The sequence below is a fragment of the Tauraco erythrolophus genome, chromosome 15, assembly GCF_009769465.1.
Source record: "Tauraco erythrolophus isolate bTauEry1 chromosome 15, bTauEry1.pri, whole genome shotgun sequence".
Lineage (NCBI taxonomy): Eukaryota > Metazoa > Chordata > Aves > Musophagiformes > Musophagidae > Tauraco > Tauraco erythrolophus.
Window position 1 is genome coordinate 20,875,571 of NC_141479.1, and position 13,169 is coordinate 20,888,739.

The 13,169-nt window shown below is 39.6% G+C and overlaps 1 protein-coding gene across 2 annotated transcripts in view; it reads left to right on the forward strand.

The window, feature by feature from the left end:
• BANP (BTG3 associated nuclear protein) overlaps positions 1-13,169 on the forward strand; it is a 154,794-nt gene that overhangs the window by 72,898 nt on the left and 68,727 nt on the right. For both annotated transcript variants that reach the window (XM_086620753.1, XM_086620754.1), the window contains exons 9-11: positions 6,729-6,859; positions 10,779-10,841; positions 13,125-13,169. In XM_086620753.1, coding sequence (XP_086476879.1) covers positions 6,729-6,859; positions 10,779-10,841; positions 13,125-13,169 — 239 coding nt within the window. The remainder of the gene's footprint in view (positions 1-6,728; positions 6,860-10,778; positions 10,842-13,124) is intronic.

The window sequence follows — 13,169 nt, forward strand, 5'->3', positions numbered from 1 at the left end:
ATGGTTCCACTGTGAGCGATGCGGTTTCTCGTATGATGTCCTCGTGGGCCAGATCTGAGCTGTTGTGAGAAGCTCTGGCGTTGGCTCCGCTCGCTCAGCGTGAGACTGGATGACTTCTGTTCGAAGAAGCTGCAATTACTTCGTTAGATCAGGAAATTTAGGAGCGCACAGTTCCATGACCAGCCAGGTTAGGTCACTAAGGACCTTTGGATCCAGCAGTGGTGTCACACACATTCGGTAGGAAGGCACTTTCATTTCACATCTTGTAAATAAGCACTTCAGATTATCCTCTGGGAGGGGAAAATTTAACCCCCCCCTTTTACTAGGTTAAATATGACAAACCTAAGATATTTGTAGAAGTGCTTAAACCCACAGATTTTTAGCTAAATGACAATAATTTCCCAGGGAAGCTTTAGGGCTTTCTCTAGAGGATAGTCCTGTGGTCTTCAGAAAGTACTTCTTAAGATGCACTGTTGCCATCAACAGATGCCTTGAGCATGGTATCATAGTGTCTGCCATGCAGCTGAGCTCTCCTGAAAACATCATTAAGAGGTTTAAATATGATTTCAATGTCCTCAGCCTGAATGAATGAACACCACCTTCCCTGTACGAGCATTTTCCAGAGTTTCGTCAGGTTTTTCCACTTCCAGACTCGTGATTGTAGTATTTGGTATTAAAATTGTGACCAAGAGGTGCAACAGAATAAAGGCTCGAATTCAAAACTATTGTTTGATTGGCTTGAAGGAATTTTTTTTTTTTTAATCTACTATCTCTAGGGGCTGGTAATAGCAAGGTGGCTTTCTGTGTTTGTTGTAGTATAATAATACGTGTTTCAATCAGCAGAAATTTATTGGCATTTCTTCAAGTGTTGTAAAGAAGCACTGTTCTCTTGTTTGTTACAGAATATTTTCTTAAATGCTGGTATGCTGGAAGTCTAAAATAACTTAGTATTTTCTCTTTGGCAGTGAAAATTGTTGAACGTCTCTACGTATCATGAAAAATAATATTTTTGTTAGTCCTGAAATAGTCTCAAATCAGCATGGTCACTGCCAGGCTGGACATCCTGCCCTGTGAATTAGGGGACTTGATTTTCCAGAGCTGTTTTTTAGTGGGAATTAATTTGCCTCATTTAAAAAAAATATGAAAATATATAGCAGCCAGAAACTCACTTGCATGTGACCTGGTTGATTTCTCTGGCTCTGAGGAATCTTGAGCATGGTTGAACATAGTAACATGTTGCCCAAAGAATCTGCAGAGACACCATCCCTGGAGACAGTCAAACTCCACCTGGGCGCAGTCCGAAGCAACTGGTTCTGGTTGCCCATGCTTTGAGATACTCCCCAGAAGTCACTTCCAGCCTCACTTGTTCTCTGATTTTTGTGGTTATTTTATAAGCATTGAGTTACTGCAGACATACTAATTCTGAATTATTTACATCTAAAGAGGATTGCCATTCTTGAGTTTTTCTTGTTGGACTCATCAAAACTTTTAGGCTTTTTCTGCCTGTTGTGCCTAAGTTTATGTAGCGCGTGGCTTCAATTTGAGTCATGCAGTTAGGAATGAGAACAGATTTCCTCTCTGTATGTGTTTATCATACAGAAAAATTAGCTGTGCAAATCCCGTAGGAAAGCAGGAGGCTGAGCCCATAGTGCTTACGTAGCCTTAGAGGTTTTTTTGGTGTTGTAAGTCTGTGGTAGTGTTCAAGTACCAGGAGGAACTGATCTGCAGACAAAAACATGGCTAAGGAGGAGCTGGTAGGAAATGTGAATGTCTCTTCTCTGTCCTACACCCCCAAATACATTAATTGAGGTTATTCTACGTTTATTTGACTGTGCAGCTCTACAGTGGCCACCAGATTTATGGGTTGCATGAAACTGTTGGAGCAGACCATTATATTTAGGCAGAAGTTGGTTTTCCGTGGTTTATCTGGCCCTTCTGTTTGAAGCTGTTGCCTTTTGTTGGAGTTGAGGTGTTAATTGCAGCGGTTTGCTCTGCTCTTGAAGCCAATACTTCAGTCCTTAATGTGTGTTTTTCTCTTGCCTTTTTTTTTTTTCCTGACAAGAGCTGTACACATGGCTGCCATGATAATTTAGATAGATCCTCTTTCTAAAAACGCCAGCAGTCTGTGGAGGGAAGACAGTAGGAAATGAGGTTTTGGGGAGGAGGATTAATTGAAGAGTGCCTTCTCCCTTTCTTTTCATTTCTCTTAAGATTGTTAAAGCTGTTATCACAGTTTTCCATGTTTGAATTTTTAATTAGTTCTATGACTTTGGGATTTACATGTAGATTTGGGCTGAAGTGCTCAGCCTGTACCGAGATGTCACACAGAAAAATGGATGTGCAGCCACATCTTCAGAGCTGTTATGCAAAATTGGAGGTTTAGAGCACTGAGTCAGGTTGAGATAATGGTTCTCAGTATACAGTTTTATTTCTATTAGTTGTTCAGTAATGGTGTTTTTCCTGCGTTTTGTTTTTGAGGACTGCTTTGCTACCTCTGCCCGTTAACCTTTCCTTGCCAGTACGACATGTCAAGGAAATAAGAAAACTCATCCTGGTTTGTAAGCAGAAGCACGAGGCTGGAGGCTTCTGCACAAGGAAGACAATATTGGATAACACGTAATGAGACTAAGCTTGAATTCCCTCGGCTACAGAATCCTCCTGCATTTCCTCCCAAAATGAGAAGCCAGATGCTCAGCTGATAGATGTGAAGTAAGAATAGGAAAGAATTAGAAAACGCCAAAGGTTTTGCCTTTGAAGTGAGGAATTTTAAAACAGATCTTGGTTGAGAATTAAACACGCATATTCTTGAAACAGTTACAAATTACATCTGTCTGACAAATCTAATCTTGCTCTGCAACGTCTGAGGAAGATTAGCTTTGAGAGATGCGACAGACGTAAGTGCTTCCGTGGGGGTGATTTTGCCAACTCTTGAACGTTTCTCTGAGAAGATGGAGTCACTTAGGCTAAATTTTCTTTGATTCGTAAGCTCATGCGATAAACAAACGGAAAACGTGAAAAGTCCAATTACAACTTGAAGAAATATTTCAGTAATCAAGTTTTTTTTTTTTTTTACCCCCCTGTATCCCAACTTCATCACCTGCGGAATGGTCCACGCAGCACCTTCCATTCCGTGGATGGCTCCAAAGCTGTTCCATCCAGTGGAGGGTGGAATTTGGAAATTCCATGGGTAATGTGCCCAGTAGCTGCACTACATAAGCCATAGAGTTCCTATCAAAGTATCCCTTTGTTAACTAGTGCAGTGGAAAATTTCAAAGCAGGAGTTCAGCTGTATAGCTTCCCAGTGCCAGGGATTCTCCAATATATCAAAGTTGGAAAGGGGAGGCTGGATAGTTTACATGATAGTGATTTATAACTGCTGACATATCCTCTATTCAAGCTGTGCGCTATTCATGTTTGTGTTTGTTTTTAATGGGGAATGTTTAAAAATGGATAAATACTACTTTTGTCTGGTCAGAGATTTAGAGAGGAAAAACAATACTTATAAAGGATGTTTTGTTTTTAGACACTGTTGAATCCTCTCTTTTCTTTCTGCCTAAGAAGAAAAAAAAAAAAAAACAACAACCCACCAAAGTCCAACAAAAAAAAGAAAGAAAACCCAACTGTGGTTGCTGCAGTGAAGCCAAACTGAAATCTATTTCTAAGGGACCATGTGAGATGTAGAGTAGGATTGCATTCAGTCTGTCTCCTGTTCTCACCTGTCAAAAGCTTCATAATTTCTGGCATTTGTGAAGCAAAAGATGGTTTATAAATAAAGGCTTTTGGACTTTACAGTTAAAAATTTATTTCAACGTGTACATATAATGGATATGTAAATACGTATTTTTATCTGCTGTAGCTCTTATTTCTTTGATACTCTTTTATCGTATAACTTTCTTAATCAGAAAATAAATAAATGCATCTTCATGATTGCTGAGAACTACAGAATTGCAGTTGGTGTAACAGGAGAAGTACTGCTAGGAGGTTATTAAATCTGGAAGAAAAACACATCTTACCTTGCTGGTGTCCCAGGTGCAGTGTTGCTGTTTGTGTGTGTGTGAGCATTTACACTCTTGTATGTTTGAGCGTGTGAGGTCGTGTATGTGTGCATAGGTGTGCACACACACACACACACATCTAAAGGAAGGAGTATGTGTTGGGACACTGTGGTTTGACTGGGAGTTGAGTTGTAACTCAGGTCAGCTGTTAAATTACAGAGAGGGAGACTGGGAAGTGTGATGGAAAGACAAAATCACAACGGAACGGAGTAGTGGTAGCCTGAAAGAAGTGAGATGAATGACAGTGGCCTTTCTTAGCCGTTTAACATCCTAACAAAATGCTGTTTGTACAATAAAAATTACAGAAAGTGAATTGCACAAAATATTTTTAGGACTGAAGTGACGGAAATGAGAGGGAAAAGGTAGAGAGAGGTTTAGGAGAACGACCTTTCTAGAACATCTGGTACTTTCCCTGACCACGACAGAGCCACTCGCGATGGAAGGCGTGATCTATGATCAGAATTTGAACAAATTTGGTTGGCAGTGCAGTTTCTCATACACAGCAAACTTCCGTTGTGCAACAGGGCAGGGAATACTGGGCTTGCACAGCACGAAACAGGGCTGTATTTAACAAATTCTAAACGTTGTGCAGTTCCCACTAGTCAGTTAGAAGGTGTTAAAGCTGTATGTCCCATAGGCAGCCAAAACATGTCCTTGTCGTGTTTTCCTCTCCTACTGCCTAAGTGTTCTGGTTGTAGTGATGTTTTTGCGGATTTTGAACAGAATTAGAAATGTCCAGTCGAATTGTTAAGCAACTAAACTTTTCAACAAATAAATAAATTCTAGCATGGTGGTTTTGAATTAGTTTCCAGTTAGTTTCCAGTTCCCATGTTTAGACTTAAACCTCAGAATTATCTTCTTCCACAAACATTTGCAGACAGGATGAGAAAAAAAACCCAAATGGATGATTTTTATTAAAGGACGTTTCCATTAAAATATTTGTATGAGTGGATAAAGCTCATTCTTGCAAAACTAACATTCTTTTTTCGATATAAATCTCCGAGTATTAAGTAGAGGTATTAAAATTTTATGAAACATGGCTTCCTGCTGTGTTGGTTCAAAAAAACCCATCATTTTAAAAATCAAAATATATTGGCCATCAGTCATCTCTGAGCAGGATGAGGCCCATCCAGTGCTTATTTAAGCAAAACATAAAGTCTTGTAAGGAAAGGATCTACAATGGAAGTGGAATGATGCTGTTTCTTAAATATTTTTCTTATAATTTCCGGTACTTGGGCAGCTTGAAAGCCCTATAGTATTGAATGTCACTACATGTTAGATGTTAATGTGTTTTACATTACTTTGCAGCATAAAAGTCATTGTCAGAGAAATAAATATTTAGAAAAATTGTAAAGCACTTAATGCTTCAGAGATCTCATTCAATGAATTTTGAGGCATGGCAAAAGAAAAATGTTAAAATTGTTGACAGGAATACTGTATGTAAAAAGGATTTCTTCACATACATTATGTTCTAAAAGCCCTTTATGATAGTCCCATTCTCCAAGATATCTCAAATGAAAAAAAATTTTAAAAAAAGGGAGGAAAACTAGGACTGAGCTGAATCTTAGTAGGAGAATGGGACGTTTTAAGGTTTTTCCTTGCAGTGTGTTCTTGAACTTGTCACACGTGCTGCAGAAGTGTCATTGATCGATAGCCCCAGCTTTTTTCCTGATTCCTAAAAGGATGTATGGTATCTAGGGATACATTTACCTGCTAGTGGTGCCTTAATCTGTAGGAAGACCCGTATATATATATAAGCAGTCTCGTCCATTGTATTCCATCAAGCCTTTTCAGTACAGAATTATTGACATTATTAGTCTCTCAGTATCACTGACACCAAACGCATAAAAAAAGTCATGTTTCCAAAAAAAAAAAGACATTTTAGTGCTTTTATGTTAAAAAAAAAAAATAGAATTAGTTCATTTCACTTGCCTTTTGCCTCTTACAAGAATCCTTTCCCTGCAGCTGGAGAACCTAGCGATGAATCCATGACGTGTCTGCTTCTAAAACAAGTTGTTATTTTCTTGAAATCATGCGGTGGTTCTCCTGGTGGCTGTTGCCCAAAGATAACACCCGGGGGGTCTTCCTTTTTGTAGGGGCATCTTCAGGGGCCCTTTGCAGTGGGAGGTGGTGTTTGAATTCATCTAAGTCAAGAAATCAGCCTGCCTTTTTGAGGTTAAAAAGAAATTCTAGGCTCATGTGTGTCAGTACGAATTAGAGATGATGGATCTTGGAAAACAATTGAGTGATGCCCTTTATTTATATGATAACTCCAATTTATGGGATGGTTTTCCAAGTGTATCCTTGTGGTGGTGGCAGTAAATAGTTCTCAGCTACGCAGGTGCACAAGAGTCTTGAACTGCTTAGGAAATGTATGTGGTTTTGCTGTGATATGGCTTTTACAGTTGCAGAATCTTTAATGTAGATTCAAAAGATGCTTTTTGAACGTGTGATTTCTCAGAGACAAACGGAGAAATTTAGAATTCCTTTGGAATTTGTAGCGAATCTACAGATGAGCAGTGAACGTGCATAAGAATATTAATGTATAATATCTGATCTGCATCTGCTTACTGACTGCATTTGTTCTTCGTGGTTTTCAAGTATGCATTGTTGCATGGCCACTGGCATGAGAAATACATATTTAATAAAGCTGGATTTTTGTCTCTTTTTCAGAGGGTTCGCAGAGTTCAGTTTCAGCTTCTAATGAGATCCAGCAGAACCAGCCACAGGCACTCCACTATGCACTAGCCAATGCTCAGCAGGTTCAGATCCACCAAATAGGAGAAGATGGACAAGTCCAAGTAGTATGTACTCATTTTTTTTTTTTCTAAATTACTCCTTTTAAACAATCTAGATTATTGCAAACTTTGCTTCAGTCGATAGTTAATTTGTTACTTGAAAGAGTCACCTGTCATCACTTCTTAAGCATGATTTTCAGAAAGTAAACATTGAAGGCTTATGAGAAAATTTTTAGAGTTATTTGGCAAAAGTCTTCATGCAGGATTTGCCCACACAGTTGTTGCAAGTAAATGCACGTTCATTGCTGCGTGTAGAATTGAGTAGTCTCTACCTGGCCGTTTGCTGTAGTCAGAGCAGACCTGCTGAGCGTACGACCTACGCTTCAGAGGTACTTCTAGCTGTGAACTTCAAATCAAGACTACATTTATTTATTTTCATTTTAGAACCCCTGCATACTCAGGCGTTTTTGAACATCTGTCAGCTGGATCCTTTACATGTGTGTTCATTTAGATACATGTATATAAGTAAAAGTCCTAAATATTGACATTTTTTTAAGCCTGAGACTCCTACCATAACTCAGCCCATGATTATTTTTATACTCTGAAAAAACTCACCTCGGCTTTAGTTCCTGTGTGCCACAGTCTGACTGCAAAGATTGTTTTACATTCAAATTTTTTAAAAAAAGTGAAAGAAAATGATGAAATAATGGATCGTGTGGCATTTCTGATGTGCAGCGTTCAGAAATAGCAAATTATATCTGCAGATGTATTCTTTTGTGGTAGAAACCCGAGAATTTAATGTCATATAACATGGAAACTTTTTCACCGATGGTTTTAGTGTTTTGAAGGTAAGCAGAAGTCTGAGTATGGGCCAGTAGTCCAATGTGCCAGGCAGTGTATGAGCACAGAACAGGAAAAAATGTGCACAGACACGTACGTACCCGTTCTGCGTGATGATTGCTAAAGAAACAGGTGGAAATGGGCAAATAAACAAGAATTCTTGAGAGATACTAGTCAACAGGATGAACTGTGCAACAGCCAGACCACTGGGTACTGGAGGTTTTAGTCAATGCCATTACAAGGAGGAGTCTAAAGTAGGATAATGAAGCATCTCTGGTAGATATTTGTAGTATTTTCTCCCCAGGTAAGAAGAGGCAGTGCAGGAGAAAAAGAGCAAATCTGCCCAGTTGGATAATTTACACGTGAAGAACAAAAACTCTCTATCAGCATAGGGAATACTCAAGTCTGGTCATGTAGAGCTGCAAATTGTCAGCGTGGAAATGGTGCAGTCGCTCAGAAATGTGATGAAGGAAGAAGGGCAATGAAGGACAGATGCTTTTGGAGCGTTCTCGAAAGAGACATGTCTGTAAGACCTGAAGGTTTGCCAGAGTAGCAGCAGAAGAATCAGAGGAAAAAAGTGTCATGGAAATTGGGGGAGAATTTCAAGATGTGTGGCACAGTGTTGAAGGTGACCGGCAGAGCTGTAAGCATTGTGTAAAAGGAGGAATTAAATATTAGCCAGAATATTTTTTTTTTTTATGGACTGCATGGACGTGGAAGGGGGTTTAAGATGGAAGTGATGGAGAGGAACTCCAGACAGCGACTCTAAGAGCTGTGGAGAGGAAACTGCAGTAGAGAGCACGTTTTTCCAAAGTGAGAAAGATTGCTTATAAAGGAAGAGAAAGAGCTGGAGCGTGGATGTAAAGGATGCTAGGAACCAGTGATGGTGAGATTCAGATAGGATTGGAAATTCTGGGCCGCTCCTTTCATTTTCCCAAAGGTCTTGTCCCTTCCTGTTGTGTGCCTGGGTACCATATGGCTTCAACGGAAGTTGAGGAGCTAAACCTGGAGAGGGATTGCTTAATGGGCCTGTCCTAAATGCTTTCAGTTACTATGCTCAGACTTGGAAGAGGACTAAAGAGAAGCTCCATAACTTGCCAACTTTTTTTCCCTTCTGTCAGCTGAGAGCATCCTCGGTGAAATAATGCCTTTTCTGCAGGAACTGGGTGCAAAAGTTCCATTTCTGTTTCAGTTTTGCCATAACTTCGCAGCATTGTTGTGTGAATCTCTTTGTGTCTTGATTTCCCTGTGTTTTTTAAAGACCATATCTTCTTCTTTACTGCTGTGTAGATCTTTTTGAGATTTAACTGATGACCAAAATGTATTTTTCAAGTCTTCAAGACAAGATAGCAGAGAAAATTAAATTAAATACATGGGTATAATAGACAAACCAGTTATGTTTATAGATGTAAAGGATGAAAGTTTGCCTCAAAAGATCTGAACCTGTCACCTATAGTTTAAATTGGTTGTGGAATCTGGGAAAAATCCACTACTACCTACAACCACTCTAAGTGTCTTCATAATTTGCCCAGCATGTACAGAGGTCCTGGGTTGAAACAGATGAAAATGGTGTTGCTTTTTCAGTTCTAGGGAATGATACGTATAGATCAGAGTCAATAGTAAGGTAGTAGTTGTTTATGCTATATATGTTTTTAAAAAATAAGTATTGGATTGAATTTGTGGACAAACTGAAAGGACTGTCCTTGAAGGCCAGTTATGTATCTGGCAAAGATGAGCGAGCAGTTCTTTTTTTGAATGATGTAGGATACAAAGGTGAATAAAGTCACCTCCTCCCCCCTCCCTTTAGTCAGAAAGGATTCTTATATTTGAAAACACTATAAATGGATCTTTTAAATGTTCGGTGCTTTTTCCTGGGAGCCCTGAGAGCTTGGTGTTAAGGAGGGAAAGTGATTCTAATCTCAACGTGGGCTGGGCTGGGCTCTAATTTTATATACAGTCCCTATTGTCAGAGTGATACTTTCAGTATGTTTTTTCTCCCTATAAATAGGCAGTTTCCTTCCAAAGGAAATGAAACTGTTTGAAATAGAGGGATCTGTGTTTCTTTGAAAATCACATGCGATTGTTCTTGTGTTATAAAATAAGAAGAGCCTTTGACAGAATTCCAAATGATTATCTTTAATCTGTCTCTCATGCAGGCATATTAAAATGAACACAAAGCCTTATAAACCCTGAAGTAGGTTATTTAGAATCCAATCTCCTTTCAGGTAAATCACAGTAGCAAAGACTTTGCTGGGCTAGTCAGGATGCACAAGGAATTCCGTCCGCTCTCTTATCCATGTTTTGATCAAATGGCAGGCTTGATACCGTTCTCAAGTGGTGGCTATGGTCAGCAAAGCAGTACAAAGTATTAATGTTATTAAAGCTGTCAGGGCAGGTTTGCCACTAACGCAAACTGGTGTAACTGTGTTCAAATTAATGACTTCGTGCCAATTTGTAGTAGCTCGAGAGAGTAGCATGGTGCTGTACTCACCATAACTATGTGATTGGACAAAGATCATAGAATCATAGAATGGTTCAGGTTGGAAGGGACCTCAAAGATCATCTAGTTCCAACCCCCTGCCATGGGCAGGGACACCCTCCACTACACCAGGCTGGTGTAGTGGAGGGTGTCCCTGCCCATGTAGTGGAGGGTTTCCCTGCCCACAAGATACATGGATACTTACAGGTAGTTTTTAAGCCACTCTCAATGAGTAGTTGATCTTGCCGCATCCGTTTTAAGAACTGAGTTTCCGAGGTGTTTACATGGGATTCATGCTTCAGGCACATGCTAACCTTGCCAAAGCGAGTTAGTCCCGGGCTTTGAGCATCAGTCAAAAATGCAGATACTTTGTCCATAGAGAAACAAGCTACTTCGGTGTTATTTATTGTGATGCCTGTTTTCTTTCCTCTGACGTGACAATGAACCATTCTTTTTTCAGTCACCCTCCTTATTCTTTGCATCAAAAAAAATGGGGGAATATGGATGCACTTAATTTTTTTCAAAGCTGTCTTTAATGGTTTTCCTTGAACAAGCATCTTGCTTCCGTGCATGAAGCTGTGTTGGATTCAGAGTAATGGCTTCTTCCTCTAGTTACGATTTTCTTCTGATGCTCCTTGGTGTTTTCTTTTGTTGCGGATCCCACAGGGCCATCTCCACATAGCCCAGGTTCCTCAAGGCGAGCAAGTCCAGATCACGCAGGACAGTGAGGTGAGCCCAACGCGTGCGTGCCCGTGGAGCAGCTGTTGGTTGGCAGGTGCTTAGGGCCCCGATTCTGAACACGTACCTCTGAGATCCGCTGCGATGCACTGCAGAGACCAGTGGGGACAGAAGCGAGAGCATGTGGTGGAGCTGGGATGAAATGGGCTTTATGGCAGTAGATGCAATATGCTGTTTCTGTCCCTGTTTTTTTTTCGGGGTTTCTTTTTGTTTGTTTTGGGTTTTTTGGTGGTTTTTTTTCCTTCACCAACCAGGTCAGCTCTATGTGTGTGTGTGTTACACTAATGATTGTTGTGTATGGTTGATGGTCTTGGTTGGAAATTCAGTGCTTACAGAGTACTATAGGAAACCAGCTTAGGTGCTTGCATCGCCGTTGAGAAATGAAATTATTTTACTGAGGTTTATGAACTAAATGTGCTCAGAATACTCAGTGTCTTTAATTGTGGGAACTCTTGAAGAGGAGTTGGAGAAACCTTCAGATGCCATCGAGTAAAGATACATCGCAGAGTGAAGTGAACTTACCTTCGTTACTGATCATAGAATCATAGAATCATAAATGGTTAGGGCTGGAAGGGACCTTCAAAGGTCATCTAGTCCAACCCCCCTGCAAGGAACAGGGATATCTCCAACTAGATCAGGTTGCTCAGGGCCTCGTCCAACCTGGCCTTGAACGTCTCCAGGGATGGAGCATCCACCACCTCTCTGGTGGTGATCAAGTAGTCTGGCACTGCAGTGTTTGCACTTCATATTTTTTTTACATAAAAACAGTACAGTAGAGTGGAAATGGATAAATCCAGTACTGAATCCTCCAATTTTTACTTTTTTTTTTTATTTTTTCCCCTGCTCAGGCAGAACAGCTGTTAAATCCAGCTGAACTTAGCTGAGTGAGAGTGCTGTGGTTGGCTGTTTGGGAATGTATGGAGACTTCTGCAAGCACTGCTGTAAGATTTCTTGTGCGTTCAGTTTGTTTACATGAAGAAGCAATAGCAAAATACAGTTAAATATAAATACAAACTACAATTCTAATCTGTATGATCTCCCTGTAGGGTTTTTTTACTCAATGTTAAATATCTGCTTGTTGGTTCATTTAATCCATTTCCAGAGTACCACCTAAATCACATCTGAAAACCACTTTTGGTGCAGAGGAGTGCTGTTAACACAGGGAACTACTGTAGAATAAATATTACCATAAACAGTATATAAATATTATCATTAAAAGGCAGTCTCCTTTGAAGAGCTTGTCAGACCTAGAGAGAAATAAGAAAGGATTAAAATGTTCTGGGTCTCAAGGCAGGTATAGTGTTCTACAATAAAGCTGAAGCAGCTCTTGAGTAAAGAGCCACTGAAAAAATTGATTCAGCACATACTGGTTGTCATTAATCCTGAGGCTGGTGTCCGTTGGCTTCATCCGAAGTTCCCGTATGGAAGACTTTTAAGGACTACGTTTGTCCGTGACAGATGAAAACATCTGGTTTTAAATTTATTACGATGTACACAGCTTCAAATAAGAGGAAGTGCTGCCAGTAAGAGAAAATGCAGAAAACATGCAAATCAAATCAAAGAATCGGTATTTTTTTCTTCAAAGAAATACACTATTTCCCTGTAAGTCTCTGTGTTTGGGAAGCTGTTTTTTCTTAATCTAAATGTACTTTTGAAAAGACATCTCTGAGCATATGACTAAACCCTTCATTTTGTGAAGATACTGCTTTCCCTTTTAGACTTTGTAGCTACAGTTTCCTTTAAAATACTTTACATTATTGACAATTTTTTGTAATAGATGTAATTCCTGTAACAGAACTATGTTGGTCTTTGGTATTGAACTTTGACAAAATAAATAAATCTGTTAGTTCAGGCAGTAACTTTAAAACAAGATAGTAAATAGGACTCCGTACATGTAAAAGTGTTATTTTGCTATTCTAGTTTAGTAAGGGTTTGACTTAAATCTGCCGTTTTATATAAATAAGGAAAACCAAAAATCTTTCCTCAACAAACTTTGCATAAAAATACGGTACCTTATACAGTAACTTTCAAAAAGCAAAACGTGCTGGTGGTGAGAAGCCTCCGTGCATTTCAGTCTGTTTATCCTCTGTGGTTACAGTACTGACCGTTGAGTTGTAGCTGCATTGCCAAAATAGCCCTCAGCAGAATTTCCTAAATTAACAGATTTCCTTAACATTCAAGTCATTTAATGAGATGAGGAACAGGCCTTTTTCAGGACAGAGCAACTTTTCAAATTCCAAAGTCGTGTTTATTGTCAATGCTCTTACTTTACAGGGAAACCTGCAGATCCATCAAGTTCACGTGGGTCAAGATGGGCAG